The 15952-nt window shown below is 53.2% G+C and overlaps 2 protein-coding genes across 2 annotated transcripts; both read right to left on the reverse strand.

The window, feature by feature from the left end:
- Positions 1-191: 191 nt before the first annotated feature.
- Positions 192-2457, reverse strand: BZA05DRAFT_472723 (Asx homology domain-containing protein). Its single transcript, XM_051488028.1, has 3 exons — positions 1512-2457; positions 983-1453; positions 192-931 (listed from the first exon to the last, which is right to left on the reverse strand). The coding sequence occupies exons 1-3, from the start codon at positions 2283-2285 to the stop codon at positions 653-655; spliced, it is 1524 nt and encodes a 507-aa protein (XP_051341394.1). The 5' UTR covers positions 2286-2457; the 3' UTR covers positions 192-652.
- An 11049-nt stretch (positions 2458-13506) lies between these two features.
- Positions 13507-14731, reverse strand: BZA05DRAFT_254233 (putative methyltransferase-domain-containing protein). The gene is made up of 3 exons (XM_051480065.1): positions 14366-14731; positions 14181-14311; positions 13507-14116 (listed from the first exon to the last, which is right to left on the reverse strand). The coding sequence occupies exons 1-3, from the start codon at positions 14630-14632 to the stop codon at positions 13606-13608; spliced, it is 909 nt and encodes a 302-aa protein (XP_051341395.1). The 5' UTR covers positions 14633-14731; the 3' UTR covers positions 13507-13605.
- Positions 14732-15952: the final 1221 nt, after the last annotated feature.

Genomic DNA, 15952 nt, shown 5'->3' on the forward strand with positions numbered 1-15952 from the left:
CTTAGGTGGAACAGTGAGGAGAACAAGGAGTGGGAGGAGGAACCGGAGCAAGATAGGGTGAGCGAGTCGTCTTGGTGGATGACTAGGAAGAGAATAAGACACTCACCCTACCTATCGTTTCGAGCCATCAAAGGGGGTGTTGAGGAGAGGGATGTTCAGTTCAGTGCGGAATTCGTCTCTGATCACCATTGCTGGGTCGAGCCCCTAATTAGGCATTGGCTCAATAGTAATTGATGTTTTAATCCTATCTCATCCTCATCGCCGCATCCCCACCCTCGCACCCAGTCCCAAGTACAGTCGTCTGGAGGGAACAAACCCGTAGAAACGGAGATTACAAACAAGTACCTATGCATGCTGGGTCTAGTATCAAATTTACACTTGAACTTGGGCGCAAAATGAGATACATGAAGAGATGTGATTGAGAAGATGTGCAGAAAGAAAGACGAAGAAATGAAGCAATCGGTATGTAGTATTCGCATTCAATCGAGCATAGCCGTACAGCTTGCAGGGGAAGAGAAACTTGCTAAAAAGCAAAGGTAAGAGTAGGCAGAATTATCAAGAGAACTCATGAAGAGAAACATGAAGAGAAAAAGAAGAGTGCAAGCAGGAAACGCCAAACGCCACTGTGTCCGTGTCGATCGCTTCAAGTTTCTTACACACCATTGTAGTAATCGTTGTAATATTTGACCCGCTGGTCAAATATGCAGCCGATGTCTTCTCCCTTGCGAACGATTCGGATCGTCTTCCAGGCATTGCCGTTTGGGAGTCTCTCCGGGCCCGTACCATTCTCCTTGCAGAGCAAGGTCTCAAGAGCCTGGAGGCTCATGACATTCTTGATGATCTTGTCAGGTACATCATCCGTATGCCATTCAGCAGTACCAGGGGGGTAGCTGAAGTTGAGCGTGCCTTCTTCTTTGCCCATAGCCTCCAACTGCAAAAACCATTAGTCAAGTGCAATCGAAGACTAGAATGAATCACTTACGATGGCGTCTTTTCGAATGACCAGACCTCCCGTAAAGTGTCTGCGCATACTGAACACGTCGCCGATCTTGAAGACAGAGGTCTTGATCATCTCCGCGAGCTTGATTTTGCTGCTCTCTCCAGCAATGGCTTCCGTGTATAGTTTCTGTTTCTCTCCCCAGAACACCTCAAAGTTCTCCTCCTTCCAGGAATCAAATTCACCAGCCAACCTCCTTTTTCTAGCATCGGCAGCCTTGGCGAGATACTCCGGCTCGTACTTGCCTTGACAAAGGTCTTCCTGGTAATTGCACACGCCCTCCATGAAAAAAGAGTCGTCGAACACGACCGGATTGATGATGGGCTTGCCATCAGGAACGGTGACATCGGAATTCGCCGGGTAGATTATGTCTTCAGCCGGAAGAAGCGCGATGAGCGAATCGTACTCCTCGTCAGTCAAATTCTTGCGGTTGAGAACCTTAGGATTAAGGAGCCTCTGCATCGCACACATATCAGCAAACTTCTTTGAACGCGCAGTAAGAAGGAACACAAACCGAAAGATCCCCTAGAGCGAAAGGAGAGAATCGAGTAGCTAAGTTTTCCGGCTGCCACAACTCTTTCTTGGTGAGCTTCTTGGGCTGCGGCTCGGCGGTAGCCTTTTTCTGGGTCTTCGACTCGGCCTTCGCCTTACCCTTAGGTTTGGCCTTCGACTCGGCCTTAGCCTTGTCTTGGGCCTTACCCTTAGGTTCGGTCTTGGAATTCTTCGATTTGGGCCCGGTCTTAGAAACGACCGTAGCCTCGGGGCCAGGTGTAGCCTCAGCGGAAGTGTTGCAAGCGGCTACGCTCTTGGAAGGAGTACGAGCACGAACGCGACCTGAACGACGAACGGGAGAGTCTTCCTCCGCGAGTAGAGCGGCAAACACTTCGTCCGGAGTGGCGGTATGAGTCTTGACCCTCGCCGGAGTCTTCTTGGAAGTGACACGTTTCTTTCCAGCCTGATTCTTCTTCTTCGTAGCTCCTCTGCGACCCTTGGGATTGTAGCCGTCTAAATCATCTCCTTGATCATCTTCGTTCTTCCACTCCTTCTCGTCAACATTTCCACTGTCGTCCACCCCTCCACCCTTCTCAACGATCGCAAGTCTGGCGCGCTTGGGCGACGGCGCGGTCAGAGTGGTGTCGCCGACATCGATCATCTTGTCGTTGTCGTCGCTGCCGCTGTGCGTGGCGTTTTCTGCTGTGATCTTGTCGCCATGGTCGCTGGGAGAGGGAGAATGAGTGCGCTTGCGACTCTCCGCAGACATCGGTGCAGAGACTTGGAGCTCGTCCATCGTCGTGTCCGGATGAGTCGCTGGTGATTATCGTAGTGGAGTACGACGTACGTTGTGAGACGTCGTGGGTGATCGTGGTGTGGTTTAAGGTGGATGTGGGAGGTAGCGGGGCAGTGATGGTAGATCTGGGGTAGGGAGACGCGACGCAACACTGTCCTACCGTGTCGGCTGCTCTAACGTGGGATTCGCTTAAAACACCGCGTGACGTCGTTCTATGAGCCTATATATGCACTCCAAGAATGCCAAGAAATGCGCTAATCTCGTTCTGTGTCCGTTGAGTCCTGAGGTTTAGAAATATTCCCGACAATGATGTCGCCAAAGCTTTCAATGTCTTGAGAACATTCCCATCTTTCCGTGTTAGGATTCCGACGAGGTATGTACGTGTACATGTGGACTCAGCCGCCTTCTTGTACGATCGCTCACAAGTTCACCCGCAGACTCACCCCGCAAGCACACTTCACTGGAAGCTCTAGATGGGAGCGCTCGCCATTTGAAGTCCTTTCTTGGTGCAGCGCGAGGGAAGAGTGCAGGCAAAAGAATATCATCAAATGACTCTATTTCAAATTCAAGCTCTTAACCGAGAAGCCATCGAGCTCGATACTCCAGCGCATTGGTGCCATCCGATAGTATCCGACTCGCTCTGTAGTCTGATATTTGCTATTGCCTCCAAGTGTCAGCCTCAAAGTTTGAAAGCTATATTCAAAGTCATCGGCATGCCCTGGCTTCACGGCCATACAAGAAGAGGACTTACGCTTGGAAATGGCCACCAGATGAAAGCGTGGAAAACAGGAGAACAGGGGACGTCCACCGTTACGGCGGTGTAACCCCCAGCAGCTGATGGCCTTCCGTCGTGCAGCGTACCTTTACCGCAACTTCGGTGGATATATTTGGCCTCCTCCGGGATCTACATCTCCATCTCTTCAGATACTTTCCGTTCTCTTCTTCCGCTCGGGAGTCGGGTTTCAGCGACAATAGATCTAGCCCCTTGATACGCTTACTGAGCCCAACTTCTCGCAGTGACCAAGATCCAAGTTGACAAAACTGCCTTGGATGAAGCAGTCGAATGGAAAGCTGAATAAGAGGAGCAAGGACTATGGTTGAACTGAACTGGACGAACTCGCGGAATAGACAATCGGCAACAGAATGGTGTTGGCCGATGGATAGTACACAGCTATGAAGCGAATCTACGGCTATGTTGCGTGCTCACGCCAACCATTACCACCACCGGGTGCCCCGAAGTGCTCTCGATGAGAGGCTCGTGATAGTGAATCATCTCTGTAGCCGATATGTATACGCAAAACGACAGATACACCGGTCGAATCGTCGGCCATTTCATCCGAATACACGCATCATCACACATAATGAGTGATTGCGTATGACACTGTAGGACTTGCAGTACATTCAGAGGGAGCGGCAGAAGTAAAACCAAAACCTCATCACTCGCTATAAAGCTAAGAGAGGGAGAGAGAACATCAATTTATTGCCGCATGCAGCCTTACTAGACTATGGTGATCACCAACTTCCCAACCTTTCCTGCCAGCTTCGTGGGGTCGAGAGAAAGCTCTACCACCACGGCCCGATGCTGCGCCGCTGCCTACCAACCAATTTTACAAAGGAAAACCATGCTCACTTTCATTATCCAATCACTCAAAAAGACTCTGTTTCTGTTTGAGGATCGCGCCTTCGAGTCAGTGGTGATGATCTCATCCTGTGCGTGCCGTGATCTCATTATGGATGTGGCAATAGTTATCTATTCGAATTCTCTTATTCGGAGACAACTAGGAGACAACCTAGAGTTTACTTTGCCACGGTCGATTATGAGTGAGGAAAGCACGATCAGCGCGGGCTAGGAATCTTGGGAGAATCTGGATTTGCACGATTGCGCGAGTGATAGGTAGGGTATCTCATCTTTGCATCGGCAGTACGACCCCACCCCCCTACTTTCACACGCCCACTTGCAGCGCGCATACGGCTACACATACTTCTTACACAGATACTTATTCGTGTAGGTAGCACATCCAAAGGAAACAAGTGACCACCCGGCGCCCCGCCCGCACGCCCGCACGCCTGGACGGGGGATGCGGAATGGGTTATCTCCCCATCTCCACGTACTCCGTCTCACTCGGCTCCAGCGCCCTCCACTACACCACTCAAATATGCACATCAAAACAGGTATCCAATCGATCCGCCAAGCACGTATGTACGTTGGGAACGGTCCAGGACGAACGAGACATGCCACGAGACATGCCACGTCCACGTCTGGTGCGGGGCGCGGTGCATTTCTGCCGTCCGTCCGTCTCGTCCCGTCTCGTCTCGAATAAAGTGGCTGGCTGGAGATTAAAGTCCGTCGTCTAGAACGCCAGAGAGATCTTCACTTTTGGGCGGGTGGGAGGGTATATAAGAACACGGATCGAACGACATCTTCGACAGCCGATCCGGTCCTCGAAGTCGAACAAACCCAAGCCGCCCCATAACATCAACATTAAAGCATAGACTCCACTGCATCTACCTATCTTAACTATGGATCTTATGCCATTTCCGTAGGTATGTTCCGTATATATCCATAATCCAACCAGGATGCTGATGCTATTGGCGGCCGCCATGATCCATCGGAGAGACAATTACGATTTGCGCCGATGCTCTGGAGTCTGGCGATCTATCACTCGTCCTGGGCTGGCTGGGGTTGCGATCAGCGCTGTTGCCGTGTTGGAAGTACCGAAATCCCGAACCCAAAACAAATGTTGTGACGATCTTCGTGTAGGGCTGGCTGCCTCGAGGGGGGCAGAGGGGCGGAGCTGGCCATTGCCATGGTTACCGCGACGTCGGATACACTCGGCCGAGCACGAGCAGGTCTCAGGCTTCAGGCAGTCAGTCGGTCAGTCCGTCAACCAGTCCAGCTCACCCGAAGATTGAATTGTCTAGGCCATGCACCTCCTCACCTCCTCCCCTCACCTTCTCCCCTCCTCCCCTCGCCTTAGACCTCATCTCCATAGCGACGTTCGAACTGGCCCAGACCGAGACCCAGACCCCCACATCGGCGGTGGAAGCTCTCTCTCCCACCGAGCTGCAAGTCGCATGCATGCATTGCTATCCCATTCCGTACGCAGATGCATGGGCACGGTTTCAGTGCCGCGGGCGCGTGGTTCCGTTGTTCCGACGCCGGTCCCCCACAGGCTGCGGGTTGCGGACTTGTCTTGTCTGGTGGATTCTCCGGGTCTCTCTTTCCAGCGTTCCAGCTTTGCAGCCTTTCAGGTTCCCTTCCCACTTCCCACTTCCCAGGCCCACATGTCTGTGTAGTTAGGTATGCCGAGGAGTAATTGGCGCGCATAGTTACCTAAGCAGGATATATCCCGTCTAGGTACCTATTGCATGATCGCACCCCGTAAGCCGTCAGTTGCAGCTCGCGTATCGTGCAATTTGACGGAAGGAATATCACTCACCTCCTCCCTTCCCTTCAAGTCCCTTGCATTCAAGTCCCGTCGCTGGTCGCCGGCAGATGACGTTCCGTGCGTCCAAGTCCACTCGCTTCGTTGCGTTTCGAGTTTCTCCATGGTTGGTTGGTTGCTTACTTGCCCCCCCCCCGCTGTCTTCCTCCGAGCGAGCGGAGCAGCGACGACTCACGAGAGGTGATGGCCTACCTACTATACCTACCACTACTACTAGGAGAGGCACAAGGGAGGATGGAGATATAATACAATAGAATTATCTATACATTTACCGTTACACACCTATCATTACTTCTACTTCTACTTTTCTTATTCGGATTCTCTCACCTAGGCACTCCATTTCCGTTGATCTAAGCTGCTGCGGCTCTGCTCATGAGTACTCAACAACCTGGAAGGCTGGCTTTGTAGACAGTAGACAAGCTTTGATCACGACTCATGATTCATGGTGGATCACCATCTCCCATGCTATCACTCGCACACATTCCAAGAGCTCCGTGCACATCAAGTCGCAAGCTCATCTCGAGCCACTATTCAACCTCAAGTACAACACACCACTCCCTTCAAAACGGCGCAGTACCTCCTTCCTGCTTCCTTTCCTCCTCCTCCACTTCCTCCTGCTCCACCAGCAGCGCACCTTCGTTGACTATACAAATTCAAAAACAACATCTACAAAAACAAACAACAGCCACAAAAACAAAAAACAAGCATGAAGACCCGCCCCGAATAGTACTACCTCCACCCCATTCAACCCCTATAATCGTATACTAACCACCACCCACCTCTGCAGTACCCACCCCCCCTCAACCCGCGGCCACCGCGCGTCCCAGCCCCTGCCCCTACCGCTGCCCAAGCTGCCCAGCAGCGTCAGGAAGACCACCAAGAAGCCCATCCAGAAGCCCATCCAGAAGCCGGTCCCGAAGCGCACTCGCGTCGCGAAGCGCGTGCTCGCGCCTGCTCCTCCAAAGCTCAGGATCGAGATCCCAACCCACGCCCACCGCAGGATTACCCTGGAGCGTCGCGAGGATGGTATGGGGTTCGCTAGGACGGAGATTACTATCGACGACTCAGACGAGGAGGAGGAGGAGGGGGTAGAGGTGGAGGAGGAGGCGAGAAGGCGCGCGGGTGAGTTGGCGGAGAAGGAGGCGGAGAGGTTGGAGGCGGAGAGGTTGGAGGCGGAGAGGTTGGAGGAGCTGCCGGAAGAGGAGAGGTGCTGGAAGACGGTTATGCACGAGGAGATGAGGAGGGAGGTGTGGATTGGGTTGAGGGAGGGGGTGAAGCACTACTATTAGTAACTAGAGCAATAGAAGCCAACGATAAAGTTTGTGCTTGGATGCGCATTTCCAGGTGGCTTCTCAGGCTTACTTGTGTGGTTAGATACCGTTTTTAACATTACAGTCTTCTTAGTTCTACCTATCTGCGAACTTTTGCTTAGATGAATACCTCCATTATCCATATCCAGCTAAAATTGTACCCTTCGCATGTTCGTATTTTCAAATCCCCGATTAAGGCGCTTTTCTTTTCTCTTCTACCATTATTAATCGCATTCAACATAGGTATCTACATTCTAGATATGACGCTTCCTCTTCCCTCGGCCCTCCACCTGTAGGCTGTAGTATACCTAGAGAGATTGAAGATAACAACGAACAAGATAACAACGAACAAGCTGCCGCGCTCCTGAACCTACTGCTCAGCCTCCTTCCTTCCTCACGTCCACTGATGTCGCTACTCTATGGCCTCATGAGCGCGCTGAGCTGCGCTTGTTTTTTTTATTTTAATCATACTTGCGTTCAGCCTACCTAGGGAGGCTATGACTGGGCTGTACCATTCTTTCGCAAAAATCTGGTTTGGTAGTCGGATCCGAATGAGAAGTTGTGTCGCACACCCAGAGGCAGTCTTGACACTAGCGAGTGATATCTCATAGGGCGGTGACCACATGCAGCATTTGCCACTCCGACGCGCGGTATACCTATCAAAGCTCGCCGGTCATGGAGACTAGCGGGCTGTTCGTCGGTATGACGATGGCCTCCCGTTTCATCGTGCTGTATTCCTGAGTTACACCTGGGGCAGCTCAATGGTGCATCAGAATCCTGACTTGATTTCACGGTGGCTGTAGGCACCTACTCCACCACCAACCCAACAACCGGCTACGGTCTGCGGCAGTCACTCGCCCACTGGCTCTCACTCGGCTTCTGGTTAACGGCAATGCACACCTTCAGCAGGTAGTGCCGTACATATTTAGGTACGTACCTAGCTGCGCATAAGCAAAGCAAAGCAAAGAATAACCCCGCATGCTTCGATACTCCCCTGGGTGCACCAAAAACACGGTAGTTGTTCTCTCCGTATTCTCCGTGAAGTGATGGAGTCTTGAATCCACCCATCCTCCTATCCCTCCTTCCCTCCCTCGGAGTACTCGCCGCCAATTACTCCGAGACACCGGCAGGCGAATCCCACCACCGGGCCGCGGCAGTGTGTATGTAGGTTGGTAGGCATGTACATACGTACGTAACGTGTTCTCTGCAGGCAGACAGGCAGGCAGGTAGGCAACGTACCTAAGACTTAAGTACTCTATCCGCCGCCACCGTCCGGCAGCTTACCTGTATGTACTCTATGCAGGGTGGAGAATCAGAACAAGCCCTTCTCTGCGCGCAAAGGAACCGCGCGTATCGTCACTAGAGTAGGTACCTAGAGTGCCCCTTGTCGGGCTGGATTATGTATGTGCATGAAGCACAAATCACTCCCCCTCCTCGGGCTCGTGGCCCGCACAGAACAGAACAGAACAGGGGGGAGCTCTGAGACATGCTAGAGTACCTAGAGTAGAGTACGATGACTAGAGTTCCTATCGTGGGTTGATCAGAAAGACTGGCCTTTCGTTGTCTCGGTCAGCGGCAGCAGCAGTGTACGTACCTGGGTGCTCGAGATGAATCACACAATTGCGGATTACGCACGCATGTTAATCTGGATTTGTGGGCACTCATCACTGGCCGGCTGACTACCTAGCAGCGTTGTATGGGTATGTATCGAAGGTACTCTAGACATATCCGGGGATGCCCGGACGTTGGTGGCAACAGTGCTTGTTTCGGCAGGTTTATAGGGGCCGGATAGCAGCCTGACGTCTTTGAGCTGAGGCTGAGTGAAGGTGAAAGCGTGGGGGAACCTGCTAATCCAGAGTACCTACATACTCTGTCCGAGCGTCACCGGCTCCGAAATCAGCAGAGTATGTACGTGCACATAGCTAATCCGACGTTTGCACAGATGTCTAGACCATATACCGTAGATAGTAGAAATCGGTATTCCTCCCGAGGTCTCAAGTCACTCCACAAACGCTTACTCGCACAAGCGCCAGCGCCAGCCCCCCAGCCCATCAGACGAATCCCTCTGCAGTGATCGATCGATCCGAATTATCCCCTCATCTCCGTTACGCGCTTATTGCGGCTGCCATGACATTTATCAGGGTCCCGGCGGGGCTCATGCCTCCGCCCCCTCCCTCCCACCCCCCCAGGGCCCCCACGCGTGGGGGGGCAGCTGGAACGTCCCGGAAATATCAGCGCAGATCCACAGATGGTTTCCATCCGCCCACCCAGCGCGTCCCACGTGAGTCGGTGGGGGCCAAGAGTGCGCCGTGAGCCGCCAACCGGGCGGGTTGTTGCGGGACGGCACGATTTGCGGGTTGGGTTTGGGGGGTTTTTTTGGGCTCTGCCGTGTTGAGGCTCCACTCCCCACCTCCCTCCCACGAGCAGACGGCAAAGTTGTAGTTAGTTATTGACATGTCATTTATGAGTACCTGGCTGGACACAGAGGAAGAATATAGGTCCGTCCGTTCGCGTTTGTATGGGTCATGTAGAGTATGTACCGGTACCGGTACCTACTCCAGCCTCTAGGCCCTGACGCCGTTCCGGTTGGACTCGTCACTCACCCCTGCGGTCTGCCGCCGCTGTTAGAATACTTGTATCATCCTGGCTGGTTGGATAGGTACTCATCCCTATTCAATAGGTATCGTCGAGATACATGGTATCTATGCAAATGGGGGATCTAAAGATCCCCCAAGACTCCCTACGATAGCTACAATTGCCCGACTCCATCGGCGTGAAAAACTGCGAATTTACGCCGGGAATTGATCAGCATTGACGGCTAGAACTCGGTCAGTCCGAAAACTCGCCGTTCTAGCTCAAATGAATTTCCAATCCCTCCATCGGCTCGCTGTCATGTCATGTTGGTACGGACCATTGCCTCCGACAGAACAGGACAGAAACAGGACGGGGGAATTCCGTCTCTTCCTCAGCTGCCCCGTCCAGTGTCCGTCCTTCCGTCCGTCCGTCCGTCCGTCCAGCCCATCACTGCGGAAAAAGCACCGAGCGCTTTGTGCGGTGTTATGGTAGAGTACTCGCAGACCAAGTACATACCTGCGCAAGGCATCTACTAGGAATATCTAACTACCGTGAGGATTTGTTTCAAGTACCGTCCTGCCGCCGCGAGTCGTTGATCAGTTCAGCGTAGTGAAACCCGTCGCAGCCTGAAGCCTGAAGCGAGCCTTTGTCTAGATCTCTAGTAGCGTAACCCACGTGGTTTAGCCCCTAATCTAGAAGGGCTCGTACGGGGACCTAGGGAGGTATCGATATGTACTCTATCTACATATCTACAGGTAACTACTCTAACGGCCGTATTCTTCCCTTCTATATACGTACTATATACTTGGCTGGAGAGCTTCCCGTCATCCATGCTTCTTCTTCATCTTCTTCAGCCTTCAGCTTCTTCTTCAGCTTCTTTAGCTTCTTCTTCGTCTTGTTCTTCGTCTTCTTCTTCTCTTCGCGAGGGGAAGTGCGTCTTCTGTGGCTTTTGCCATTCTATGCATATATATCTCTGGAATCTAACCCCAGCTAGTCTAGGTACTCGAGTAAGTACCCCACTTCATCACCGAGCCTAGTTGCCGGGAGCTGCGTCCCAGGGAAAAATCATGAAAATCGTCTGATGCTGACTGGAGTCTGGACATGTAGGTATGGGGAATAACGAACCCTTGGGCTCAGACTCGCCACTGGAAGTCTGCATGTGAAGAGGGGGGGAAACTCGAGAGAGGTCGACGGGTTTCGGCTTCCCGGGTTGAGGAATATGTGCAGTTATAGTATATAGGGGTCCTCAAACCTATCTGGGTGAAAATCTGGCCGGAATCTGGTCTGGAAACATTGGCCAATCAGAATGGCCAGACGTGCGATGTAGGTTTGAGGACCCCGTGCCGGGTGCTGTTTTGGATAGAAGCGTATGGGGCCGCTTTCCTCAATACAAACTGGCCAGACTGGCGTCGAGAGAAAATTTCTACAGTCTCAGTCCTTGATCCCGGAAACCAGCCGTTACCTACACCTATTCTGGTGAGCTAGAGGCGAGCTAGAGCTCCTGCAGTCACCCATACGGGCACCCAGACGGTGTTTTTGCGGTCTGGAAAAGTAGCGGCATCTGGAGAATTTTAGCGGATTCTGGAAAATTCGGTAATTGTCGAACCAGTAAAAATACCTTATCACCCGGCCAGATTTTCACCCAGATAGGTTTGAAGACCCCTAGTAGGTACCTGGGTATAGGTAGGATGTGTGTATGTAGGTGGATATGTAGTCCCTGGGTTGAGCGAGCGGCGGGAACATCCTTCCCCACGAAATTCTCGAACCAGCCTGGTCTTAGTTTATGTAGTTACCGGGGGTGGCCAGGCCGATTGCTACCATAGTGATATCGTAGACTGCCCCTCCTACTCTAATACATAATCTACCTACACTAACAACCAACACCCAACGCCCGCCCGCCCTTCCGCAAAACGAAGTTACGAAACATCCCGAATTCCGCGCACGCACGGCGCATGCACGAACGCACAAACATATCCGATGACGACAGAGGTGACGATATTCCCGTCTCTGGAAGGCTGTTGTATAGCACCTAGCACGCCACCCCTGTCGGCCAGCCGCATGGTCCGACGGTCATGTGTGCCGCGACGGATGCCAATGGAGGGATGCCATTGGAGGAACCGCTGAATGTAAGGGAGAGGTGTTATTTCTTCGTGGTGAAGGCCCAAGGGGCAGTGTGCACTGTGCAGTGATCACTGGGAGGACTGTGAGGGAGGGGGGGAGGCATTCTGGTGTGGCATCAGCTAGCACTCGAGATGAGCTGGTGAGGGAGGCCCGGAGGGGGTGCATGGGGGAGGGCCCGGAGGGGTGTGGTGCACCGTCACGGTGGCTATGAATCTATGATGATATTCCATGATATATGGATAAGTCCGAACGCTCGGGCAAGCCACAGCTGAAGAAATCAGAGCTCGGTTATCACCTAAATACACCGCACCACAAATCCGCAAATCCGCAAATCCACAATTAGCGGTAGGCATGTAGGCTGGGTAACTACCTCAACCTATGTACCAAAGACCGAATACGGCAGCATCCCCATCGTCTACAGCGAAAAAGCAAAACCCCAGGGGCGACACAACCACAAAACGGTTTTGCGATCTCGGCACAAATCGCTCAGTGATGTCGATCGATGGTACCATGATTGCAGTTGAGAAAAAAGAGGGAGGGAGGGGTTCGGTGCGGAAACAAGCAAAACAAAACAAAACACCACGAGCGATCGGTTGCGAGTTCAAGCCACCGTCAGGATTCAGGTCGTAGTTAACTACATTGTGTGGAGGCGGAGGAGAAAAGGAGATATATCTACTATGGCGCCAAGAGAGGCGAGTTCAAGCCACGCAGAATGGAGCGATGGAAGTGATGACATATAACCAATGTGCATTGTGTGTGGTCAGTGGCTGGCCATGGACCGTAGTGCAAATGTGCAAATGTGCAAGTACATAAGGAAAAATGCGATCGATTGGCGTAGACCCTGCTCTAGAGATGTGGGGCGAGACACAGATGCGGCGTGAGAGGCACTCGAGACGGAAATCAACCAACACGTCATGAAACGGGATACTCACAAGTTCCGAGATGTTGGACCGTGCGGGAACTCGGGTGGCATCTTTGGAAGCGACCAACGGACGACCAGGTTAGGCCAGTACAGCTGTGTACGGGGCGAGCGGGGTAGCTACGGGATCCACCAGTTCCACATTCATTGGCGGGAATGGATGTCGGAAGCCGCTAGAGCTCCTTGGGAGTTGTGTACTATACACTGTAAGGCTAATTTTGTTTCGTGTTCAGACGAATGGTCGGTCCATGCAACGACGAAGCATGCCCTTGGAGTCCATGTGCCCCCACAATCAAATCGGAATTCACAGTCAGAGTGCACGATCTTGGCTTATATGCCGTATGTAGGTTCTGTTACTACATGCTGTAGACAGATTACAGAGCAGCTGAGCATCCGAGCAGTGGAGCAGCTGGGCGGATGATCGATCTGGAAGACTAATCGGCTCGGAATAATTCCATCGGCAACAGACCATTGCTCCGTAGCTCTGATTGGTCGAGTTTGCCATGAATCATGCAGGCGACAGGCAAGGGGTGGGTGTGAATTCCGTAGTGTACATTCCACACCCGCTGCTAGTTAATACTGAAGCCACCGAAATCGGTGCAGTATTGGTTTTGCAACTCCTTCATATTTCTTTTTGCTGCCGTCAGATTCCTAGCAGTTCCGCGGGTTGCGATGCACGGCATTGCAGGCATTGTAGGTACAGGCCTCTGACTGATCGTGCCATTATATCCGTATCTCACACGAACACCTGAACCCTCCTCCCCCTCCTTCCGCCAATCCCCCATGAACCTACTCACTCCCGCCTGCCCGATGATTATGGCGATGGCGATGGCGATGACGACGACGACGACGCCAAGTACGATGCATTGAACGAGAAACTATGCCGCCGTTTCATTATCGTGAACCCACTTTTATCACGTGGACCGCGATAACCGCAAAAATAAACCAGCCTAATTCATCGTGACCGCAAAATTATTTCGGGATCCCCCCGGCCTCACTTCCTCTTTCTTCCAATTTGCCTGCTTTGCTGCCTCGGCCGTATCCTCATGCCGCCACAGTCCGTAGATAAGCTTTGCCGATAGCTTTCGTTTCACGGGCGTATACCCCAGGGTCCCCATGATCCCCCGCAGCCGTGCCTCATCGAGATATCTGGAATTCGTCACACACGGTGCGGGAAGGACTAGGAACAGTGAGGGGAAGAGGCTGGATGCCGGATTGCCCGGCTCCTGTTCGGTGCTGCGGCGCAGGAACTGTGTTGTCCGGCGAAGCATGTCCCCTCTTCCTGCAGGGTCAGGCACATAGTTGAGCACAAGAGACAGCGAGACTAAGTCGAACTTGTCGTCGTCACTTGCAGGGAGCGGGCGCTGCATGAAGTCCTGCGTCTCGATGGCTGGATGCTGCGAATGCAGGTCTATGCGGGTAACCGTGAACAAGGAAGATTTCGAAACGGCGTTGTCCGGGCTGTGGTGCGCGCTGCGTCAACCTCGAAGCTCAACGGCGTGGGGAGGAAAGAAACCCGCTCTACCTGAGAGAACCCACCTCTAGCATCCGTAGCCCTCTCTCCTTGAGCACAGTCCTGTCGGCGCAGTCTTCGTTTATCCACTGCATCAGCAACTTCGACGAGTCGCCGCCCCGCTGCGCCGATTGCCCGTTGATCTAACCGTAGATTTCCGATTAGTACTTGTGTTAGACGCGGGCGAGAGAGCATACGCTAGCCTGCTGATACTTCTCGAGGCCACCGCTCGCCTCAATCTCGGCTCGGAGTGTGCACGCCGCGGCCTCGTCGTTCCGCGATAGGGCTTGCGAGAGTTTTTTCTGCAAGGTGTGGTGGCTGCGGATCAAGGCTCGGCCAGCCTTGGACGAGAGGGACGATGATTGGGCTGCGGCGGTGGCATGTCGCACGGCTGGCGCAGCACTGCGACGACGCGATAACAGCACCGAGCCGGGGGGTTTCTTCTTGCTCTTGGATACAGCCATAGCGCCGTCTTGTACTGTATGGGGATTTCGGAGGTATTCGGCGAAGTGAGCGACGGAGGGCAGAGGGCGGAGGACTGAGGGCGAAGGGCGGAAGTCGTGGGACGTGGGTCGTGGGTCGGTGTTTGCAGTGTGGTCGTGGTTTGGGGGGCGTATTTACTTGTTACCCTTTTCGGAGCGATCCTACTACTTAGAGTTCGTGCTAGCTAAAAGCGAACAATTGAGTTTTCTCGATGTGACGTGCTAGATGTGGCCAAGCGGGGGCGCGCGGGGAGAGAGACGAAAGTATGGAAGGGACCGAGGGAAGAAAAGTTTCTGGGAGGGTGATAGCGCTGGAGGCTCATCCCACGCGACATCTGGAGGCATGGTTGAATGCCACACTTCCTCTCCCCCACACTATTTCATCCCAGGCCTCGCTAGGCAGCTTCACTGCCACACACTTATGCGCCACCCTCTTGACTGCCGAAGTGCACAGCACCGATCCCCACCACCACCACTACTACCAACTACCACCGCCTCCACCACACACCACCACCACCTCCACCACTGTTACCACCACCACCACCACCACCATTACCACATTCAAAGGCTCCGGGAGATGGAACTGGCGCAGAATATTCGATTGCCGTGCGTGGAAGCAAAAGAAACTAGCATTGCCATTGCACCAACCGTCCGCAGTACCAAGGCGACGCCAGAGAAGCTTTCCAGGTAGCAGCGTGAGCTGAGGCATCCAGGCAGGCAGGAAGGCAGGCAAACGTCTCGACCATCTCCTAGCTCACCTCAGGTGGTCGCCGGCATACTCTAGACCAGAGCATCCATATCGACCATCAGCGCGACCCCCAATGGCAGCTGTCGCTTGGAGCTGGCGGAGGAACGCCCTGAAAGAAAAAATGACTAGCAGAAACACAACTGCCGGTCTCGAAATTGCACTGCTTGCTAGGCTTGTCGATGATGGTGATCTGCGCTCGGCGCGCGTGGGGCAAGGCTCGAAGACGTGGGGAGACGTCGGAACTTTCCAGCTGTCAACTGAACCCGATCGTTCTTCCGAACATGGTACAGCTCGACTGTCCGGCATCCGTCTCATCATACAAAGTTTTAGGAGATATCTCCCCCGCCCCTTTCCCCCTCCTACCTCCGCTCCCCCTTTTACTCGCTGACAATTTTCTGCTACCGCTTCCTTGGTTCTCAACAAACCGCCGAAAAGGAGAGAGATGTGGATCCTGCCCAGCAAGTCCAATCAACCAGCCTATCTTTTTGGAGTCCCTCCCGCGGCCCAATATGTGTGCATTACCATCGTGTAGTGTACTTGCGGTAGTTGCTCGG

This window comes from Tricharina praecox, assembly GCF_024521635.1.
Source record: "Tricharina praecox strain CBS 144465 chromosome Unknown BZA05scaffold_7, whole genome shotgun sequence".
NCBI classification, from domain to species: Eukaryota; Fungi; Ascomycota; class Pezizomycetes; order Pezizales; family Pyronemataceae; genus Tricharina; species Tricharina praecox.